Raw genomic sequence first — 20,851 nt, forward strand, 5'->3', positions numbered from 1 at the left:
CATTTATTTCAGGAGAATGTGTCAAAAAAACGAATTGTGTGTCACCCGGTGGCTATTTTTGGTATTACGCTTAAACAAAATCTCATGGCGACTTCAATTTTTGTGATATCAACTTCAAATTTGGAACACAACTTAGTTAGAGACACATGGCTTTGATTTTATAGTCATTTTAGAGTACAAATATTTAGAGTACAATACGATCAATAAGGGTATTATCTAGTGAAACGATCGGCCATTTTTTTTTTAAATAAATAAAGTTTAAGTTTTATAGTTTTACTTTATTTATTTTTAAAAAAATGACCGATCGTTTCACTAGATAAGACCCTTATTGATCGTCTGGTACCGGTTGATGTGGTTTAAAGCCCTTTTGAAGCTGTACTGAACCTCTCATTTGGACCTTGAACCGTATGGGGTCTATTGACTTCCCTTTTATGGAGAAATATCCTGAAATCTTTTCATCAAAAATCTTCATTTCTTTTCGACTGAAGACAGAAAGACACGGATATCTTGGATGACAAGGGGGTGAGTAAATTATAAGCAAAAGTTTATTTGAAAGTGAACTAATCCTTTAAGGGGTTAAAGAATCTTCTTTCAAAAACATAAAAAACCCTGCAATTCATAATGCGAATGGGACATTGTGCAGAACCAGTGTTACCTTAAAGGCAGTGCAGTGTTTACTTCTAAAATCAGATTTTTCTCTTGTAGATCAATTACAGTCATGGCGGGACAATCAATCTGGTTAAAGTTACTTAAACTGTCGACATATTTATAGCTAGCTACCTGAATAATAGCATCCGGTTTAAATGGCACAGACATTTGAAGGCAACTTTTTCACAGTAACGCAAAAATGCACATTACATATGTACAACGGAAGTGTACTTGCAATGTTTTGAACAAGCATTTGCTCATGTATTTATGTACCTGTAGAGAATTAAACCGTTTCTGATTTAATTTGGAGTTATTTTCAGTGTATTGTAATGCAGAGTTTGTCTATTTGTCTCCATCCAAGCATTGATGGCTTTAAATGACCTACCTCAATTATACTGTAACATGAACCACCTTGTAATTTAGTTCCATAATTTGATATAATAGTTGGCAAAACTGATTTAACAATTGTGCTTGTTTTTAATATTGTTTGCAGACCATGAGCTAGCAGATCATATGTAACGGTCAGATTTGAGAGTAAATGGCAGTATTGTACTACACTTGATTTAGATGTGCTGGCATGAACCTTTAATATATCTGTGGTTATAACTTTGACAGCTATATAATAGTACACAATATGATAAATATGATTATATAAATAAGATAGAAAAGCTTTTATATACCATGATTATCTGTGGAGTATTGTGAAATCCCTCAGTGTAATTATACTCAATATTTTGACTAATCATATTTGCCATTTCAAGACCGTAATAACCGTGTTTTGACATTCTGAAATATCTAATTCGTCACGCCATCTATGATGTCATTTTTGAACATTTTGGTCTTTTGTTATCGACCCAAGAGTTTATTTCATTAGTGATTGGTCACCATTGATCTTAAGCATATTTATCCTGTTTTTCCAAATATTTGCATTCCGCACATGAAAAATAGCCCTTGGTTATGGCTTTGAAAAGTGGTGGACAGAGATAAAGATAGATAGAAAACATACCGTACCTTCATGCCATCTCTCCCTGGAGCCCCGGGAGGACCCTACACACATACACAAAAAACATTTTGATTAAACACACAACCACACATTTCTATAAAAATATATTTTTTCAAACAGCATATAGTTTGAATTTTTGAATGTATAAGGGAGTAGCAGATATAGTCTGGCATGACCAAATATATTAACATGGCAAAGTTGTCATGATTGAAATATCTGTCCTTTACTTGCATATTATCTGCAAGCAATCACATCATTACCGCATGGCACAAGCTGATTGGCCTCTCAGGGCTCCAGACAAACTTTTTCCACTAGGAGCACAGTGGCCCCAACTGAAAATTTTAGGGGCACTACCAGAAAATTTAGGGGCGCACACCGTAAATCAACATGCTAACCAAATCTACTAATGTCCACTGTATTACAAATAAATACTTTGATAATACAGGGCTCCAGACTAACATTTGAGAGCAGTGACAGTGATACATTTTCCTCCAGCGCCACCAAATCAGGTGCTGGAGGAAAATTTATCATAAGGTTAATTTAATCATAAAATGACTATTGTTTTCCATTGTTTTGTTAATAAGTGCAGTTACTAATAATAGTACATGTTTGTTTATTGGAAAATTTAACAGTGAAGCACTGAGCTTGAATTGTTATGCAGAAATTTGTTTTACTTTTATTTACAACAGTAATGTGTACAAACCTTTTTTATAAGGAAAATTGTAATATTCCACTCTTATTAAATGTACTATTGTTCTTCTATAGTATCATACTGAACTAAAAGGAACACTCTTTACTTGTTTTCTGTGTAATCCAGTCACAATTTGAAGAAAAGTTTTAGTTTTTCATGAGACTTTGTGACTTCCTACTTTTTTATTTTATTTTTGGAACTGTCTAATAAGTCAAATAAGTGCTCCTATGCCACCACCTACTGGTTATAGTGTTTTTTTTTTTTTTTGCCATAAAGTGGCCAGAACCTTTTAAGGTCCTGTTCTTCGTGATCCCATTTTTCAAACTTAAGTTAGTGTGTAATGTTGCTGTTAGAGCATAAATAATACCTGTAAAATTATAAAGCTCAAAGTTCAATGCCAAGCGAGATATTTTATTTAACAGAAGTTCCCTTTCAAAGCCTACAGCAAACGGCCGGTTTGGAATACATCCTGGTACATCCTGCTTTAATTACGTCAGTAGAACAGTTTGTTGACTAACCTCCGCCCACAAGAATACGCGAAAAAGGGGGCGTGGTCTTGTTGCTCCCTCGTGGAGAAGAGGAAGTGTTGCGTTCGGTTCGGTTCGGTTGCGTTTGTCGCCATGTCGTTCAGATGCTGTTATTTTCATCCCGGAGTCAAATCACCTTTGTTTGGCCTTCAGGGACGCTGTACTAACGCTCCATAGTTTTCATTGTATAATTGATAGATTAATGCTTATTAAAGCTAAAGTTATTAATTCAAGAGCTGTGCATATTTTCTCTTTGCCCCATGTTTGATTCACATTAATGGCTCAATCGTCAGCAGGTTTATTAGACGCTACCCCTTTAAGACCGAATGCAGATCTAATAATATCATACTCTCCCATTTCTCCAAACTATTTACGCCCACTTAAGACATAAACTGTGTTTAAGTGACTACTCTCCAATCCGGTCATTTTGACATATTTTATTTGTTGTGTATTTGATAGACGCGCACACAGCTCGTGCGTGCACACACACAAGCCGCCTTGAAGTGGGAAACAGCGTCTCTTCCGTGGATTATTGTGCATTTAATAGCTCTTTTTATCACCAAACACATTCTGCATTTAAGTATACACTGCCTTTTACAACAAACACTGATTCTGACGTTAAGTTTAGGGAGAAAAGGCTGCTGTGAAGGGAAGGAAGTTGCGCTCGACAGAACACGGCTTATAATAGTTTTACCTCATATCATCTTTTTATAATCCTTGGAAGTAATCCTCGAAAAAAAAAAAAAAAAAAAAAAATTATATCACAGCCGTAAAGTGTAACCAGACTAAACTTTTGTTTTGTTCTCTTGGCCATTGTCACTCATTAAACGGGGATTGTCCTGTTGTAACGTTACTCGCTGTAGATCTCTCTTTCTCGCTCTCTCGAATTGCGAATAGCAAAAATGCATCACAGAAAAATATTTTAATATTATCTCATATAGAAAAGGCTGGCAGATATAGAATTTGCAGAATAACGTCTATATATCAATAATAAATAGTAAGTGTATTTTCTCCATTTCTCCAGTACCGACAGCAGAACTGATAGCTTCAGAGCTAGGGGCTCATTTAATACTGGGTTTCGGTACCCATCCCTAGGCATGCGTGAAATGTGATCGCAGCGGTAAAACACATCCATAGTGCAGTAGTCGGCAACAGACGGCCAAAACTGGCCCACCAGCAATAATATCTGGCCCGCGCCATTTTGATAGTGGCTGGTTCTGTAAAAAATCTGTCATGACAGCAAGTTACTCACGATCACGTCTTAGTGTAAAAGTAGGCTACGTCAAATAATTATTACAATAAGCTAGGCTCCATTGTGTAACAAGCTAATTAAAGAAAGTGATACACATTTATTATTCACAATATGGAAATGCATTTTTCATCAATTAATTTCTTAAATTATCCTTTGACTATGTTTTGGGCTGCCATTTGGTGGCAAAATAGTTTTTTGGCCTGATGCCAAACTTACTTGCTGACCCCTGATCTAGCGCGTTCACATAGAAAAACAATGGAAAAGTAGCACCGTGTAGACTTCTGAGGGCCCCAAGCAAAACTTTGTAAGGGGGCACCTGTCAATTCGTTTATAAAAACCTCAAAATAACCCCTAACCCTTTAATCTGTTCTTTCAGATAGGTTTACTGTCAACCCACAACAGTGAGTTGAAACAGTCAGTAATACCATAAAAAATAAAATGGCAAACAATAAAAAAATACAATAGAAAAAAATATACAAATGAAATAAACAATTCAGCCTATAGCCTATACAGAAATTGAATAAAGTAATTAAATGTAAAATAAAACTCTGCACAGTCTTCACCGTATAAATTACATATACATTGATTCTTCAAGTTACTAAAGAAGAGCAGAGAATGATTAGCTCGCGTTCTTTTGTTGTTTGATTAACATTAAATGGCATGTTTTTGTTAATAGTCTTTACCATGCTGTAAAAATACTACTATTAGAATAAATTCTATTAGAACTGTCCTTTAATAAAAACAAACAAACCAACAATCGAGTGTTCATGTTTAAAATTTCAGTCTTCATAAAAAAGTTAAAAGGTTCAAGTCTTCATAAGATAGCTTTGTATCTCAACAAACCCATATGACAGCTAAAGGCCAAAGTAAGGACTCTCTGCAAACCAAGAAATACATGTTTAGATTCACCAAATTATAGATTTGATGGTCCTGTTCATTCAACTCTCAAATATTTTCACACATCAAATCATGCTTGTCCAGATCTCTAGGGCAGATCTGAGACACATTTTTACCAGAATGGAAAACATGATTCATTGATCTAAAAATACCGAACTGGATTCTGTGTCTTTATGCGGGTGATTAGAGAGAGCTGGTTCTAGGCCAGCGGCAACGTCAACAGTCCTTTAGTAAAGACACAGAATACATGCGTTCAGGGATGGAGAGGTTGTGACAGACAGGGGAGTCCCATGACTACACATGTAGCGTCTCGGACTTGTATTTTTTGCACATGCAACACACAACACGATCCCACCGACGCAACTGGCGGCAGCTCCTTAAACAGCGTTTTCTAAGTACACTGTTCCAAACTGTATTACTTCTCATTCATCAAATTAAAAAAAAGAAACTTTAAACACTCAAAATAAATTCCTGTTACGAGCTACGACTCCAGAGCATTGAAGGGCTCATGTTTCTACATCCAGGATTCATAAATTATGACACAACTTCAGCAGTATTTTTCTTCATTGACGACTCGTGCTTCAGTGATGCGGTCCAATGCATTAAAAGCAAAAGGTCGACTCTATCGGACGGGTTAACAGTCAGCCTCGAGAAGCACATGGGCCAAAGAAAGCAACTCATGTGCAGTAACGCAGTCAGCCTTTTCTCTGTTATTGCCATTATCATTTGTCAACATCCAGAGGTAGGATGTATGTTGTGTTTTGGCATATTGAAAAATGTACTACGAAACTACGAAAGGCTTGGCACACAACCAGCGTTTTTGGCCAGAAATATATCAACCAACCATCTAAAAGGATGGGGGAAAAAATATGATAAAGGAGGACAGACAAGAACAAATAAAAGGCATTTAAAAAAAGGATGAAAGTGATTCCTGTTACCCGTCCTAGTTTCCACCCCACCTGCAAAGACGCCCCCCTTCAGAGAGTCAGAGGTCGGCCAGCTGAAGGTCAGGGGGTTTAGGGGACACGTGTTCAAACGTTAGCCCAGGCGGAGGTGACCCAGCTAAGCATGATAGCATGATCTGGAGAGCTGAAAATCTGCTGCTTTATTGAGCTAGACATTTGTAAACTTAAAGCTACATCTCTACTTTATTTAAATAAAAAAATAATTAAATTATTCATACATTTGTGACCCGTGCTGGCAAAAGGAGTCGGAATGCGCATGGGATAATTTCGAGCTACAGGCAAAACACTTAGAAAATTTTCGATGTTAGGGTTCAAAGTTCATTAAGCCCTCTTCCAGCCATCCCAATGCCCCAAATAGCAGTTAAAAATCTAAAAGTATCTTTATTTGTACGTTTTCTGGGAGCAGTACCTTTCCTTTGTCCAAGAAAAACGTACTTACAATCTTACTCGCGCTGACTGACAGATCCGACACGTGTGCACAAAGACGCCTCAGACAGCGCGCGATCCCGATATACACACATACACAGAATTACAGTAATTCAAAATATCTGCCTTGGCGAGTATTCACATTATCTTTTTTTTTGTCTTATGTGAATGTTTGGTTAACTGTTGTGGAAAAACATCTGATGTGTAACATTATAAAACATCCGTGCGTTACAGTAGGTCTTAATATATACACTCTAAAAAATGCTGGGTTAAAAACAACCCAAGTTGGGTTGAAAATGGACTAACCCAGCAATTGGGTTGTTTTAACCCAGCGGTTGGGTTAAATGTTTGCTTAAAACAACCCAATTGCTGGGTTAGTCCATTTTCAACCCAACTTGGGTTGTTTTTAACCCAGCATTTTTTAGAGTGTAGGCTGTTTCATTAATGTTAATTAATCAATTGTGGATTAAAAGTTGAATATATATATATTTTCCCATATATATTTGGTTTTTACTTGATATGTGCCAAATTTGGTGTTATTATCAGGGATTTTATGGTATGGCTGCTAGGTGATTTTGTTTTGGAACCTTCAGAAAACGTTGCTCATTGCAACTCATTTTGCCAGCACGGGTTGCATTTATATAACATTATATTGTATAATATACATTATACACAAAAGTAATATTATGCATTATATAAAATGTATTTATTAAAATAATAATATTAAATATTAAATACCTGAATAAAAATACATGTATTATTATTCAATTATTTTCACATAAAATTTTAATTATTATATTAATGCTATGCATTGCAAAATATTTTAATATTTGATGTTTAATTTAAATAAAGTAGAGACACTGGTTTAGGTTAGCAATGTCAAAGCGACACTTTGAAAAAAGTATGGATCTGGTTTTAATTTATTTAAATTAAGGTAAATAAAATTAAATATTTATGTATTTATTAAAAATACAGTTCTTATATTTATTTTTAATATATATATTTTATTTTTAATATATATATATATATATAATTCTACGTGGCATTGATTCAACAAGGTGCTGAATATTGTCATACTGATAGGATAGCATCTTGCAGTTGATGGAGATTTGTGGGATGCACATCCAGGGCACGACGCTCCCGTTCCACCACACCCCAAAGATGCTCTATTGGGTTGAGATCTGGTGACTGTGGGGGCCATTTTAGTAAAGTGAACTCATTGTCATGTTCAAGAAACCAATTTGAAATGATTCAAGCTTTGTGACATGGTGCATTATCCTGCAGGAAGTAGCCATCAGAGGATGGGTACATGGTGGTCATAAAGGGATGGACATCAGCTTGAATCAGTCGGCCCATTCTCCTCTGACCTCTAGCATCAACAAGGCATTTTCGCCCACAGGACTGCCGCATACTGGATGTTTTTCCCTTTTCACACCATTCTTTGTAAACCCTAGAAATGGTTGTGCGTGAAAATCCCAGTAACTGAGCAGATTGTGAAATACTCAGACCGGCCCGTCTGGCACCAACAACCATGCCATGATCAAAATTGCTTAAAACACCTTTCTTTCCCATTCTGACATTCAGTTTGGAGTTCAGGAGATTGTCTTGACCAGGACCACACCCCTAAATGCATTGAAGCAACTGCCATGTGATTGGTTGATTAGATAATTGCATTAATGAGAAATTGAACAGGTGTTCCTAATAATCCTTTAGGTGAGTGTATATATATATATATATATATATATATATATATATATATATATATATATATATATATATATATATATATATATATATATATATATATATATATATATATATATATATATATATATATATATATATATGTATGTGTATGTGTGTGTGTGTGTGTGTGTGTGTATTAATAAAATTATTAAAAAGTAATATTAAAACAATTGAAGAAAAATACATGTATAATTTATATATACATGTGAACAACAAAAACAAACTGTATATTAAACATCTAACATAAAAATATGTTCAATAAAGCAGACTCTGCATAGAAACACACAGGCAACCATGTGAGTCATGGTGACATCTGTATGCATGGTCATAACCACTCACATTTCTTTAAAGAATATACAATGTTGTTCATTTCTACTCTTTTGTATGAATCATGGCATGTTACTGCAAGCAATGTTTTGAAATTGGGACTGTGTATATACTTTTTTTGCCGGGGTCAGTTTCATATGGCACAGGGATTAAAATGGTACTTCATGTCTTGGCGCGGTATTAAATGTAAACACGGTCGATAATGCCTTCAGTGAATGTAAACGGTCAGGACATAAAAACAGGTATGTGTCAAAATACTGGATCTGGCCTGCAGGACTTGCAGTGTAATAGTGTGATAAAGTCACACACAATCTCTTCCATGTAAATCTAGATTTGTCTCAAGCAGATTCAACAGTGAGAAGCAGGATATTTTGTAGCAATCTCATCGGCCCAAAATCCAACACCCCATACAGTCCAAAGCCTTTATGATTTTAGTGCAAACAAAACAGATCCTGCACCTGCTGATCCAGTTTCAGTCTTACAAAGCTGTTGAAACTATTAAGAGCCTGCCGTAAAAGCAAACACAAAGTGGAACTGCATCCAAAAAACAAAGAATTCCATGGCTACAAGAGCTCCAAACTGATTACGTCCCAAATGAGACCAGACATTACAGATTTACTCAGCGTTCATGACCTTAGAGTAAAATATTTCAACTACAAATGCGTCTTAAGTGTATAAAGAAAACATTCAGTGACATTTCCATGTCAACGACATACCTAATTGCTCAGTAGATCTACAAATATTCACGGTCATGAACTTTGAGAACATTGTCTCCAGAGGCTAGATACACACATGCCACAAAGTGATGATTTCGGCTGAAAAGGTTAACATTAGAAAGTCTGCCGTGATTCACAGCGCTTGTAATTTGAGTGTGTGTGCGTGTCTGCGTGAGATGATGATTCATTATGTCCGTCAGTCCGGGGAAGAATGTGTGAAAGAGTAATGAGGGTTAACAGTCTGTAACAGGAAGTGTAAAGCGTGTCACCGTCGACAGCAACCACAGGTCAGCGAGCTATTACACCATCATGCTGTGTCTAAAATGAAGCTTGGCTCAATAAATCTGCAAATGCTAAAAGTGAAATTAGGATCAAATACAACTAACAATTAAGTTACTCAGCATCTTAAGAATGCAAGTATAATGTGATGTTTATAATCTTTACACCAGGGGTGCTCAATCCTAGTCCTGGAGGCCTAACTTCCAGCAGAGGTTATGTTCAAATGCCTGATCGCACCAAGTCCAGATTTCCAGCAGGCGTCACATGATTTCAAACACAACAAAGCATCTTTATGAATTCCTTTCCTTGGCAAATCCACCTTTTTTTTTTTTTAAACACTACTGTTGTTGTGTCACGAACAACAACGTTTTTTAGGCGAGAATGTAGTTATTTAGATCTTAAATATGTGACTCATATTATCATATATAAACATAGCGCCTATTTTACAATTTGTTTAGACACTTTTGCATATGCGAGCTCCAGGAATTTGCCACTGACTCTTATGTAAATAGTGGTTAAACGTGAGATATAATTCATTTGGGGTATATCAAACAGGCAATCTTTGGGTTAAGGGGAAAATTAAGTTTCATAACTTTATATTTAGGCTATTTTAACTTAAATCCTGTACTAGAGTGCTGCTTTTGTACATTTATCTGAATTGTTTACTTGTGTTTATTTCCTATTGTCTTTTATAATGGCTATTGTTGTTAATTTAAATATTGTTGTTCAATAAATTTTATTTTATATAGAGTTGCAAGAAAAAGTATGTGAACCACTTGCAGAATCTGTGAAAATGTGAATAATTTTTAACAAAATAAAAGAGATCATACAAAATGTGTTATTTTTTATTTAGTACTGAATAAAATATTTGACATGAAATTTTTTTTTTTACATATAGTCTAGATATGCTCCAGAAGGAAACAATGCTTTAGGAGTCCGGGGTGAAAACTTTTGAACAGAATGAAGATGTCCAAATTGTTCTTATTTTGTTTATATATATATATATATATATATATATATATATATATATATATATATATATATATATATATATATATATATATATATATATATATATATATATATATATATATATATATATATATATATATATATATATATATATATATATATATATATATATATATATATATATTATTTTTATTCATTTAATACTGCCCTTCAGAAGCAACAGAATATACTTACATGTTTCCTGGAAGACTTAATTAAGTACAATTTACCTTGATCTTCAAATTCAAAAAGTTTTCACCCCCCGGCTCTAAATGCATCGTGTTTCCTTCTGGAGCATCAGTGAATGTTTCAACCTTTTTTAATAGTTGTTTTGAGTCCCTCAATTGTCCTCAGAGTGAAAAGATGGATCTCAAAATCATACAGTCACTGCTGGAAAGGGTTCAAATATGCAAAAGACACTGGAGGATTTTTCTGAAGAACATTGGACAGTTTAACTGCTCAAGACAAATAAGGGACTCAAGAACAACCATCACAAAACAGCCTTGGATCATCCAGGAAAGCCACACAGTATTAAGAATCAATGGTTCATAAATACATAATACAATAAGCTTCAATAAAGCGCCTCGTGCCTACGGCTGAATCACAGCCGCGCTGATATACAGCCATACTATGCACAGCTACTTGTGTGGTATTGCTCATTTATATTATATAACTATTCAAAACTTTTTAAAATTGAAATAAAACTGAAATATAAAATAAATAAAAAAATCAATATATAAAAACGTAAATACAAAAAATAAATAACTAAAATAAATTAAACTAAAATAAATAAGTTGATTAAACTAACAATGAAATATAAAAGCTAATTTAAAAAATGTAATACTATAATAGTATATAAATAATTCTAAAACAACACTGATTATATTACATTTGTATATAATAATAATTTATATATAATTTTAATTATTACTACTACTTCTACTACTACTACTACTACTACTACTACACTTTATTATTATTATTATTATTATTATTATTATTATTATTATATTGTAGCTTAATACTAACTTATTTTATGCTGGTCCACCACCTAGACCATCAACTCACATCCACACACAAAATAATTTACCAAAGTCTGGCTGGTTAAGCAAACTAAGAACCCTCTTGTGGACACCAGCATCCAAAGCACAACATATGTTATTAAACATCCTTTTTTAGGTGGGTATATGCAGCAATTTTCACGAAACCTATCCTTTCAACAGCAGCTTTGTAAAAAAAGTCTTGGTACCCTTGAGACGACTGTTGCAAGGGAAAAGTAATATTTAGCAAATATTGTTTACCTTCATGTCATTTAGATCCTTCAGGTGAGAACAGGGCTTTCCTCAAGGTCTCAAGGGTTCATTTAACAACGGCAGGTCTGTGTGTTATAGGAGGGATAGAACTAAACCTCAGTAGGAAAGTATATTTCCAGGAGAAGGATCGAGCACCCCTGATTAAAATCCCTCAACCTGCTTTAGTACATCATTTAGCTAGTCATAATAAATGTGGACACCCAGCTAGACTTATGTTTGAATGTAAACCACAGGCCACCCGGATGTCACAACATAGATGCTGCGCCAAAGTGAATTATCTTCATAGAGCTTAATGGTGAGGCAGAGACAAACAGTAATGGAAAACAACACCATTGCCCTGTGTCCTAAGCCAAAAAGACATCTTTAAGAAATATCAAGATTAAATGGAGTAGTGCAATACTACACTAATTATTATGATTAATGTAGATGCAGTAAAATGAACTAGCGCACATTAGTCTTCAAATGAGACACTTTAGGATACTGATTACAGCTGATAAAACATGGTAAGTGAGCTTTATAGGGCTACGTTCAGTCACTGTAGGCAAAAGCGGCCCAAATTTTCGCTCATAAGCGACTCAAATCGATCACAGTGAACAGCACAAACCGCATGGAATCTGATCTTTTCGATTCTGATTTGAGCCACTTCCATATGTTATCCTAAACCAGATAAAGGTCTGATGTTTTGCAGTGCGACCTCAGTCTGAACAGTCATATCGGAATTAATGCCACTTTTACGTCCCTCTAGATCAGGAGTAGGGAATGCTGATCCTGGAGAGCCACTGCCCTGCAGAGTTTAGATCCAACCCTACTCAAAAAACACCTGAACAAGCTAATCAAGGTCTTCAGGATTACTAAAGTTACAGACAGGTGAGGGTTTTTTTCAGGGTTGGAGCTAAACTCTGCAGGGCAGTGGCTCTCCAGGATCCCTGCTCTAGATCAACATTCGTCACAATTCTGTACTGATGGGAGTCACTCCACAGATCTATACAAGCAAAACTTGAGGAAAAAGTGTACGAGAAACACTTCTCTCTTTTTCTCCCCATCCTCGTCTACATCCTTCTTATCTCCTGCGCACAAATTCGCTGGCTTCAGCAGCACATCAACTTATAAATACAGTGTGAACATAAGCAGGTTACTTATGAGGATTGATACGTACCATTGGGCCACGTCGTCCCTGTTTAATATGAGACAGGTCCGGTGAGGGCCCAATGGGCCCCATGTCGCCTCTGGGACCAGGCATACCTGGTGGCCCCATCTGTCCTGGGGGGCCAGGGGAACCTTTGAGTCCTGGGCTCCCTGAGAGAAACATGAAAGTGACAGGTTTAAAGAAGAAAGGCTTTAGAAAAAGAAAGATGATATTAATGGAGAAACACCAAATAACTGTAACCCCCCATTTTGAGCAATTTACAAACTGAAATGGTCGTAATTCATGAATGCTTTGGAATACAGACTCTTTTAAAAAAGCAACTCAGCAGATAATTAAAAATTAAAGAGTAAAAAGTTATAGAAGTTTACATTTACTGTAAAGCAAATGTACTGTATTATTTATTTTACGTTATACAAAATATTTTATAAAATAAGTTTTACTCTAAAATTGCGATGAAGTCAAAGCCAAACGTCTAACCAAGTTGTGTTTCAAATCTGAAGTTGATATAAAAAAAAGTAAGTTGTTATGAGATTGTGTTTAGGCGCTATACTAAAAATAGCCACCGGGTGACATCCTCATTCCATAGATTTTTTAAAAATGCATTCTCCTTTAACAAAATAATACATTTCTGTCACAATATTACTTCTTTCACAAAACAGTCGCCAAATATAGAACCTTGAGTTTCAGGCCTTTCCAATGATATGCATTTTGTCAAGATTAGAAAAAAGTTGATTATAAAATAGATACAATTAAATTTGTAATATGAAACATGACACCGCCCACTAGGGGGACGAGCCCACCAAAAGAGATTCAAGTAGCGTTTTCATGCTAACGCAATGTCCAATTTCAAAACGGTTTTGAAAGTGGTGTTTAAGCCTTTGAATGATATCTAATTTATGATGATTACTAAAATATGTGATAGGTAAAAAGGGCAATAAAAAAAAAAACAGCAAGCGTCTCCCTAGTGCGACGGTGACATTTAAGAGGTTAACAAAGCTCACCTGCAGGCCCAGCTGGCCCTGAAGGTCCAGGTAAAAACGAGTGTGTCATCATCATCTTTTCATTGGTCATCTGCTTATTGACCTCTGAGTTGCTTGGCAACAAAGCAATCTGAACAAAGGAGAATTAAACAAAGCACAGATCATTCAGGGTCTTGCTGTTTCCTTCATTTCAGGATTAGAAAAGGAGCTCAAAAGACCTAAAACTTGCAGTTAGTTTTAAAGAAAAGAAACCCATAACTGAAAATAAATGTTATTTGCTCTCTCTCTCTGTCATGCTGATCCAATCCCAAAATGTGGCAATCTATCACAGCCCATCAAAATATGCTTCAGTGATAATGGATTCTGGCATGAGGGGCATATGAATGATAGTTGTATAGAAATGAACTACATTAAAGCTTAACAATATGACGGTGAGTAAATTTGTTTTGAACTATTCCTTCAAGCAATTGTTTACGGATGTTACGGTCACCTGATAGCAATTACAGTACCGTCAAAAATGTGAAAACATTACAATTGTATTTGTTTTTGAAAGTAGTCTCTTGTGCTCACCAAGGATGCATTTATTTGATAAAAAATATACTAAAAACAGTAGAATTGTGAAATATTATTACAATTTTAAATAATTGTTTTCTATTTTAATAAATTAAAAAATGTAATGTATTCCTGTGATGACAAATCTGAACTTTCAGCATCAGTCTTCAGTGTCACATGATCCTTCAGAAATTATTCGAATATGCTGATTTAATGCTTAAGAAACATTTCTTATTATTATCAATGTTAAAAAACATTTTTTTGCAGCTTAACATTTTTTTGGAAACATTGATACCATTCAACCATTTGTGGTAAGATTAAGATAAAAAAAAAGAGAAAATTGTGACAGAGAAGACAATAGTAATGTTAAAAAAGATTTATATTTAATAAAAGCTTTAGTAAAATTTAATAAATGCTGTCCATTGAACTTTATATTCATCAAAGAATCTATCAAATATAAGAAAATATCAAAGTATCATCATTTCCACAAAAATGTTTTTAAGATTGATAATAATTAATAATAATAATACATTTTAAATTTGTAATAATATGTTGTAATATTACTGTTTTTGTTGTATTGTGGATGAAATAAATGCATCTTTGGTGAGCATAAGAGACTTCTTTCAAAAACATACTTTTTTTAATGTTTCCAAACTTTTGACAGGTACTGTACATCATCTCACAAGCGGCAATGGCTAAAATATGTGATATTACAAGGTGGATAAGAGAATCATAATTTAAAACCAAAGTAACATGAGCATGTAATCTGATCTATAAACTGTAACATCTGTGTACATGCCATTTGCAAAAACAGGAAATCCCTGAATTATTCAGGTTGGTGCATGGACTGAGATCAGTGGCTGTCTTTTACAAGCGTTCTATGCAGAGTATTTCACTTCAAAGAACTGGAGGCTCTCTGGGTGAACTGGAAGTATCCATTACCTGCTAACCTCTGAGCTCTGGACATCAGTAAACTCACACACACACACACACACACACACACACACACACACACACACACACACACACACACACACACACACACACACACACACACACACACACACACACACACACACACACACACACACACACACACACACACACACACACACACACACACACACACACACACACACACACACACACACACACACACACACACACACACACACACACACACACACACACACACACATCTTTGAGGTCTCGCCACACACAGTAGATACAGCCCTAGGCCAAGCGCATAAATCTGCACAAGTGTCTGTGTCCAGCCCTTTGCAAGCTATTTAAATCTCATTTGTCATTGTTTCTGGTTTTGATTTGTGTCGGGTGCCTCGGACTGCACATATGCACATATTTCAATTGTGAGTGCCAATATCAACCACTTATGATGCCGCGAGAGATTAGCCCAATAATGTGCCGTGAAGAACAGTCCATTTTTCACAAAAAAAAAAAAAATTAAAAAAAGATATGTAGTTGAACTAAAACACTACAATTCCAATTCAAAACCTAGTAAATATTGTAGTCTGCTGCCTAAATAGTAAGCTACCTTCTAAGGCACCATCCTAACAGTGATGTAACCTCATTAATTTGGTAACAACACAAAATGTTCTGAACAGGAAAATATTACATTTGGAATTTCACTTAAAATGTATTATAATGATGCTGTTCAGTATTGAATTACATACAGGCCACAAACTTTTGCATGGTAGTGTAAGATTTTTTTTGTAAGTCTTTTTTGCTCATCAAGGCTGCATTTATTTAATCAAATATATAATATTAGCAGTAATATTGTGATATATTTTACAATTTTAAATAACTTTAATATATTTTAAAATGTAATTTATCACTGATGGTCAAAGCTCAGCATCATTACTACAGTCTTCAGTGTCATGTGATCCTTCAGAAATCATACTAATACGCAGATTTTCTGCTCAAGAAACATCTCTGATTGTTATTAATATTGGGTAATGTTGTGCTGCATAGTACTTTTGTGGAAGCTGATCATTTTAGATTCTGGAAAGAAAAAAAAAAAAACCTTTATATTAATTGGAAAGTCGTGTTAAATTGTTAAATTATGTCTTTAATGAATTTAATGTCACTTTTGGTCAATTTAATGCATCCTTGCTGAATAAAACTATTAATTTATTAAAGAAAGCAATTCATAGTTTTCACGTGTCATCACACGCTTATAGGAACGCCCACCTGGAGGGCAAAACAAGGCTCTTCTCCATTGCCCGCTAGTCATTTTTACCAGGTTTGTAGTCAGTATTAATGCGGTAAGACGGTGATATTAAAATACCAAATTCAATATACACCTTATTGATGTTGCATACTTTGTACAGGAAAGCAGATGAACACAGAATATTAGTGCAACACGAGGTTTCTCGTTAGGTGTTTTCCCCATCTAAACCCATTATAAAGAAAACACGTTGCGTTCATATTCTTGCCTCATCTACTCGCCTGTATATAGTATGCATCATCAAAAAGGTGTAAACTGAATTTGCACTTACGGCAAATTAGGGCACTTTAAGGGTGGGTTGCACTAAGGATTCTTTAGCCTGTCGTCAGTTCACCCTCCGTCTGCAGCTTGATCAGCTCTATAACGTTTTACTGCGTAATTAATCTGTGTTTAAAATTAAGTGCAACAACTCGATTTAAAATAAAACCCATATCAACAAATCCTTTAAACTTTGCATAATTTAATCCTTATTGGTGAAGCTCACCCTATAGTGTTTTTCACGTTAAGCGTTTTAAAAACGTCCCGCTGTTTTCAGTGATTGAAATACTGCAGCAGGTGCTGTATATGGATCATAAGTGGCCAAAATGTGCATCTTGTTCACATATTTTTGTTTTAAGATGGAAATTTGACAGGCTTGTGCTGCAGTTCTATGGAGTTCTATGGCGGTTTTGCCCTCCAAGGCTCCGCGACAGTCACGTGACTGAAAACTATGGATAGAGAAGTTACAACAACGGTCAGAAAAACCATTTGTAACAATCATATCAATCGTATCATTTACATCACCTTTTCATAGAACCACACCTCTTGCCTCACTCTTACCAGTTCACCACGTTACTTTACTCTCTCAATCTTTTCCCTCAGTCTGTTGGACCACACGCACAAGAGCTATATATCAAGCCGTGACCATGAGGGTGCTGAGTGGATTTGTTGACAGTCTCGCTTTGACTGCAGAACACTGACTCTGCGCCCTCAGCCCGTCTAAACCGCATCACTGCGTTCAACGTGATTTATGAGCCTGCAGCAAGGACAGACATAAGTCACACTACCAGATCGCTCAGCCATTTGGGCCATGTTTTAGCACTTTTTATTTCGCCTATAAAGTCGCCAACACATCCCTGAAGATCTGTATAACCTGACTCTGACTTGCTCGTGAAATATTGGCAGGTAGGTTCTCGTTGGTCTAAGGATGAGGACATGCATATAAAAAGAAAGCTGCTGCTTGTTTTAATGAATAAGCCCTGCAGGTGAAACTGGAATAGTGTACCTTCTGTTTGAGTTGGAGAACAGTCATCTTCATCTGATGGAAGTCTTCACATGTGGCCGAGCACGTTCCCTCCTTCATGACGTTTTCTGACTTCTCAAACAGCGGAGCTGTAAAGAGACAACATGCATGTGGAATTTAAGGTTGTTGGGCAAAATCTAAATAAATCTCCACAAGCTCAGTGAAAAGAATCCATCCATAATGGCAGAAGAGTTGAGAGAACTGTTGATTATCAATACACATGTAGCATGAAATAAAGTTCTAAATGAAAGGAATTCAAACTCATACAAAATTACTATTTTACCCCTTTTTGCTTAGAGCATTGCACCATTAGCTAAGCAATATACTAACACCCAAATTTCAAATGAATTAACTAACCCTTAAGCATACTTTTAAAAGGAGTACTTATGTAAATAATCTACTTTAAAAGAATACTTGCGTGCAAACTGAATATAATGTTTTTGGACACTTTTTGCATGTCAAAAATGAAGTAAAAATTTATTATAGGTTACATTTACAGTATATTAAATGCAATTAGTTGAACTTAAGCATGTCTTTATATGTAATTTCTATTGTCTTTGAAATATGATAAAAGTGTACTGCGGATTGTGCTGAAAAGCATTTATGGTAAACTAAAATATACTTTAATGTAATTCCTATTGAAATGTGTGATACATTTGTAAAAAAATGTTTTATAATTACACATATATTTAATTAAATATAGTATAATCAAGTACTTCACATGAGCTGTTGTAGTTGAAGTGTACTTCAAAGCATGACAAAAGATTATTAAAACAATGATTTAAAATGTACTTTAAAGTAAATATTTTAATTGTTTAATTATATAATTTAATTATTATTAAGAATTGCTTACTGTAAGTGTTACAAAACAGTCAGGAAACACTACTCGTTTTAAGCATACTTAAAGGGTTAGTTCACCCAAAAATGAAAATTCTGTCATTAATTACTAAGCCTCGTGTCGTTAGACACCCGTAAGACCTCGGTTCATCTTCGGAACACAAATGAAGATATTTTAGTTGAAATCCGATGGCTCAGAAAGGCCTCCATTGGCACAATGCACTGTACACTTTCAAGACCCATAAAAGGTACGTAAAGACGTTGTTACAAAGTCCATCTCACTACAGTGGTTCTACAATAATTTTATGAATCGACGAGAATAGTTTTTGTGCGAAAAAAACCCCTAAATAACGACTTATATAGTGATAACTGATTTCAAAAAACTGCATCATGAAGCTTCGAAGCGTTATGAATCAGCGAGTCGAATCATGATTCGGATCGCGTCATGAGGGTAAGTAATTAATGACAAAATTTCTTTTTTGGGTGAACTAACCCTTTAAGTGGCCTTTTTAATATTATATTTAAAAATATATACTTTTACAGTTTTTTTTTAAAATATAATTTTAAGATTTGAAGTACACTACAAGTGCACATTTAATAATCAAACTTCTTCCATATGTAGCGCATACAGCTGCTGCCTATGTAGAGTGTACTAAATCAATAACTCATGAGATTCCATTTCAGTTAGTAGTATCTTACGAAGACAGTCGACACTAGCTCACTAGCTTTTTGGAACAGAGCTAATGTTGCCATCAAACTGTGCCATAAACTTACAAAAGAGATCTTAAGTCTTGCTCAAGGTCATAACAGAGGCTCACTACGTACAGGCACCATCAGAAATGTACTAGCTCATTCCATTCCTGCCAAAAGTCCGCTGAGTTATATCACAATCTCCAACAGCCTAGTTTGACTCATAGCTGATAACCTCATCTGATCCACACACTGTAATCTCGGTGTTCTGGAATTCTCAGAATTCCTTTTTTGTACATCTGGGTTGTTGCATCCCTGAATGCCCCAAAAGGTCATCTCATTTTGCACTCAAACTGACCCAAAAGAGAGGAAACAGCACACAGGAAACTCTCCACAAGAAAACCAAAAAGATAAATGGACAGAGGAAGTGATTGATGCTAATGCTAACCGCTAGCTGGTGTCCCAAGTCATTAACCGCGATGGGTCAGTGGACTTCCTGCAGGGAGGCAGGAAGCAATGTCTTATAAATATGTCAAACTAGAAGAGGCTGCAGAATGGATTTTTTTTGTAAATAGCGAGGTGATTGAGAGCCAAACCTGACTTTAAATGAGGATGTTCTTGACTCTTTTTACAACAGAAATTAATTAATTAAATTAAATTAAATTAAAATTAAATTAACTGAACAAAATTAATTTAAAAAAAAAATTCAAAATTAAAACTGAACTTACATAAATTAAAGGGTTAGTTCACCCAAAAATGAAAATTCTGTTTTACTCACCCTCATGTTGTTCCAAACCCATAAGACCTTCATTGTTCTTCGGAACACATGAAATCGGAGAGCTCTCTGATCCCTCCATAGACAGCTATTTAATAATTACCACTTTCAAGGGCAGAAAGGTAGTAAAGACATTGTTAAAATTGTCCATGTGCCTACAGTGGTTCAACCTTTATTTTATGAAGTGATGAGAATACTTTTTTGCGCAAATAACAAACAAAAATAACGACTTTATTCAACAATCTCTTCTCGTCTGTGCCAGTCTCCTACGCTGTTGACGTAGTGGGAACAGTGCAGTGCTTTTGAGTTCTACGGCAGAACGGCGGCTTACCGTTGGCTAGCTCCTGTGTCAGCATCACACGCATGCGTCGTAGTGCTCATGTGAACAGTATTGGCCAATGGTAAGCCGGTGTAGGACACTGGCACAAACGAGAAGAGATTGTTAAATAAAGTCGTTATTTTTTGGGGGGTTTGCGCAAAAAAAAGTATTCTCGTCGCTTCATAACATTAAGGTTGAACCACTGTAGTCACATGGACTATTT

The 20,851-nt window shown here is 35.3% G+C and overlaps 1 protein-coding gene across 1 annotated transcript in view; it reads right to left on the reverse strand.

Annotated features, from left to right (window-relative positions):
• The window catches only part of ccbe1 (collagen and calcium binding EGF domains 1), a 78,488-nt gene that overhangs the window by 3,916 nt on the left and 53,721 nt on the right, over positions 1–20,851 (reverse strand). Inside the window, exons 6-9 of the mRNA XM_079834954.1 lie at positions 17,990–18,096; positions 13,950–14,058; positions 12,958–13,097; positions 1,660–1,695 (exon numbers count right to left, since the gene is read on the reverse strand). Coding sequence (XP_079691080.1) covers positions 1,660–1,695; positions 12,958–13,097; positions 13,950–14,058; positions 17,990–18,096 — 392 coding nt within the window. The remainder of the gene's footprint in view (positions 1–1,659; positions 1,696–12,957; positions 13,098–13,949; positions 14,059–17,989; positions 18,097–20,851) is intronic.

Source organism: Gobio gobio, assembly GCF_949357685.1.
Source record: "Gobio gobio genome assembly, chromosome: 14".
Lineage (NCBI taxonomy): Eukaryota > Metazoa > Chordata > Actinopteri > Cypriniformes > Gobionidae > Gobio > Gobio gobio.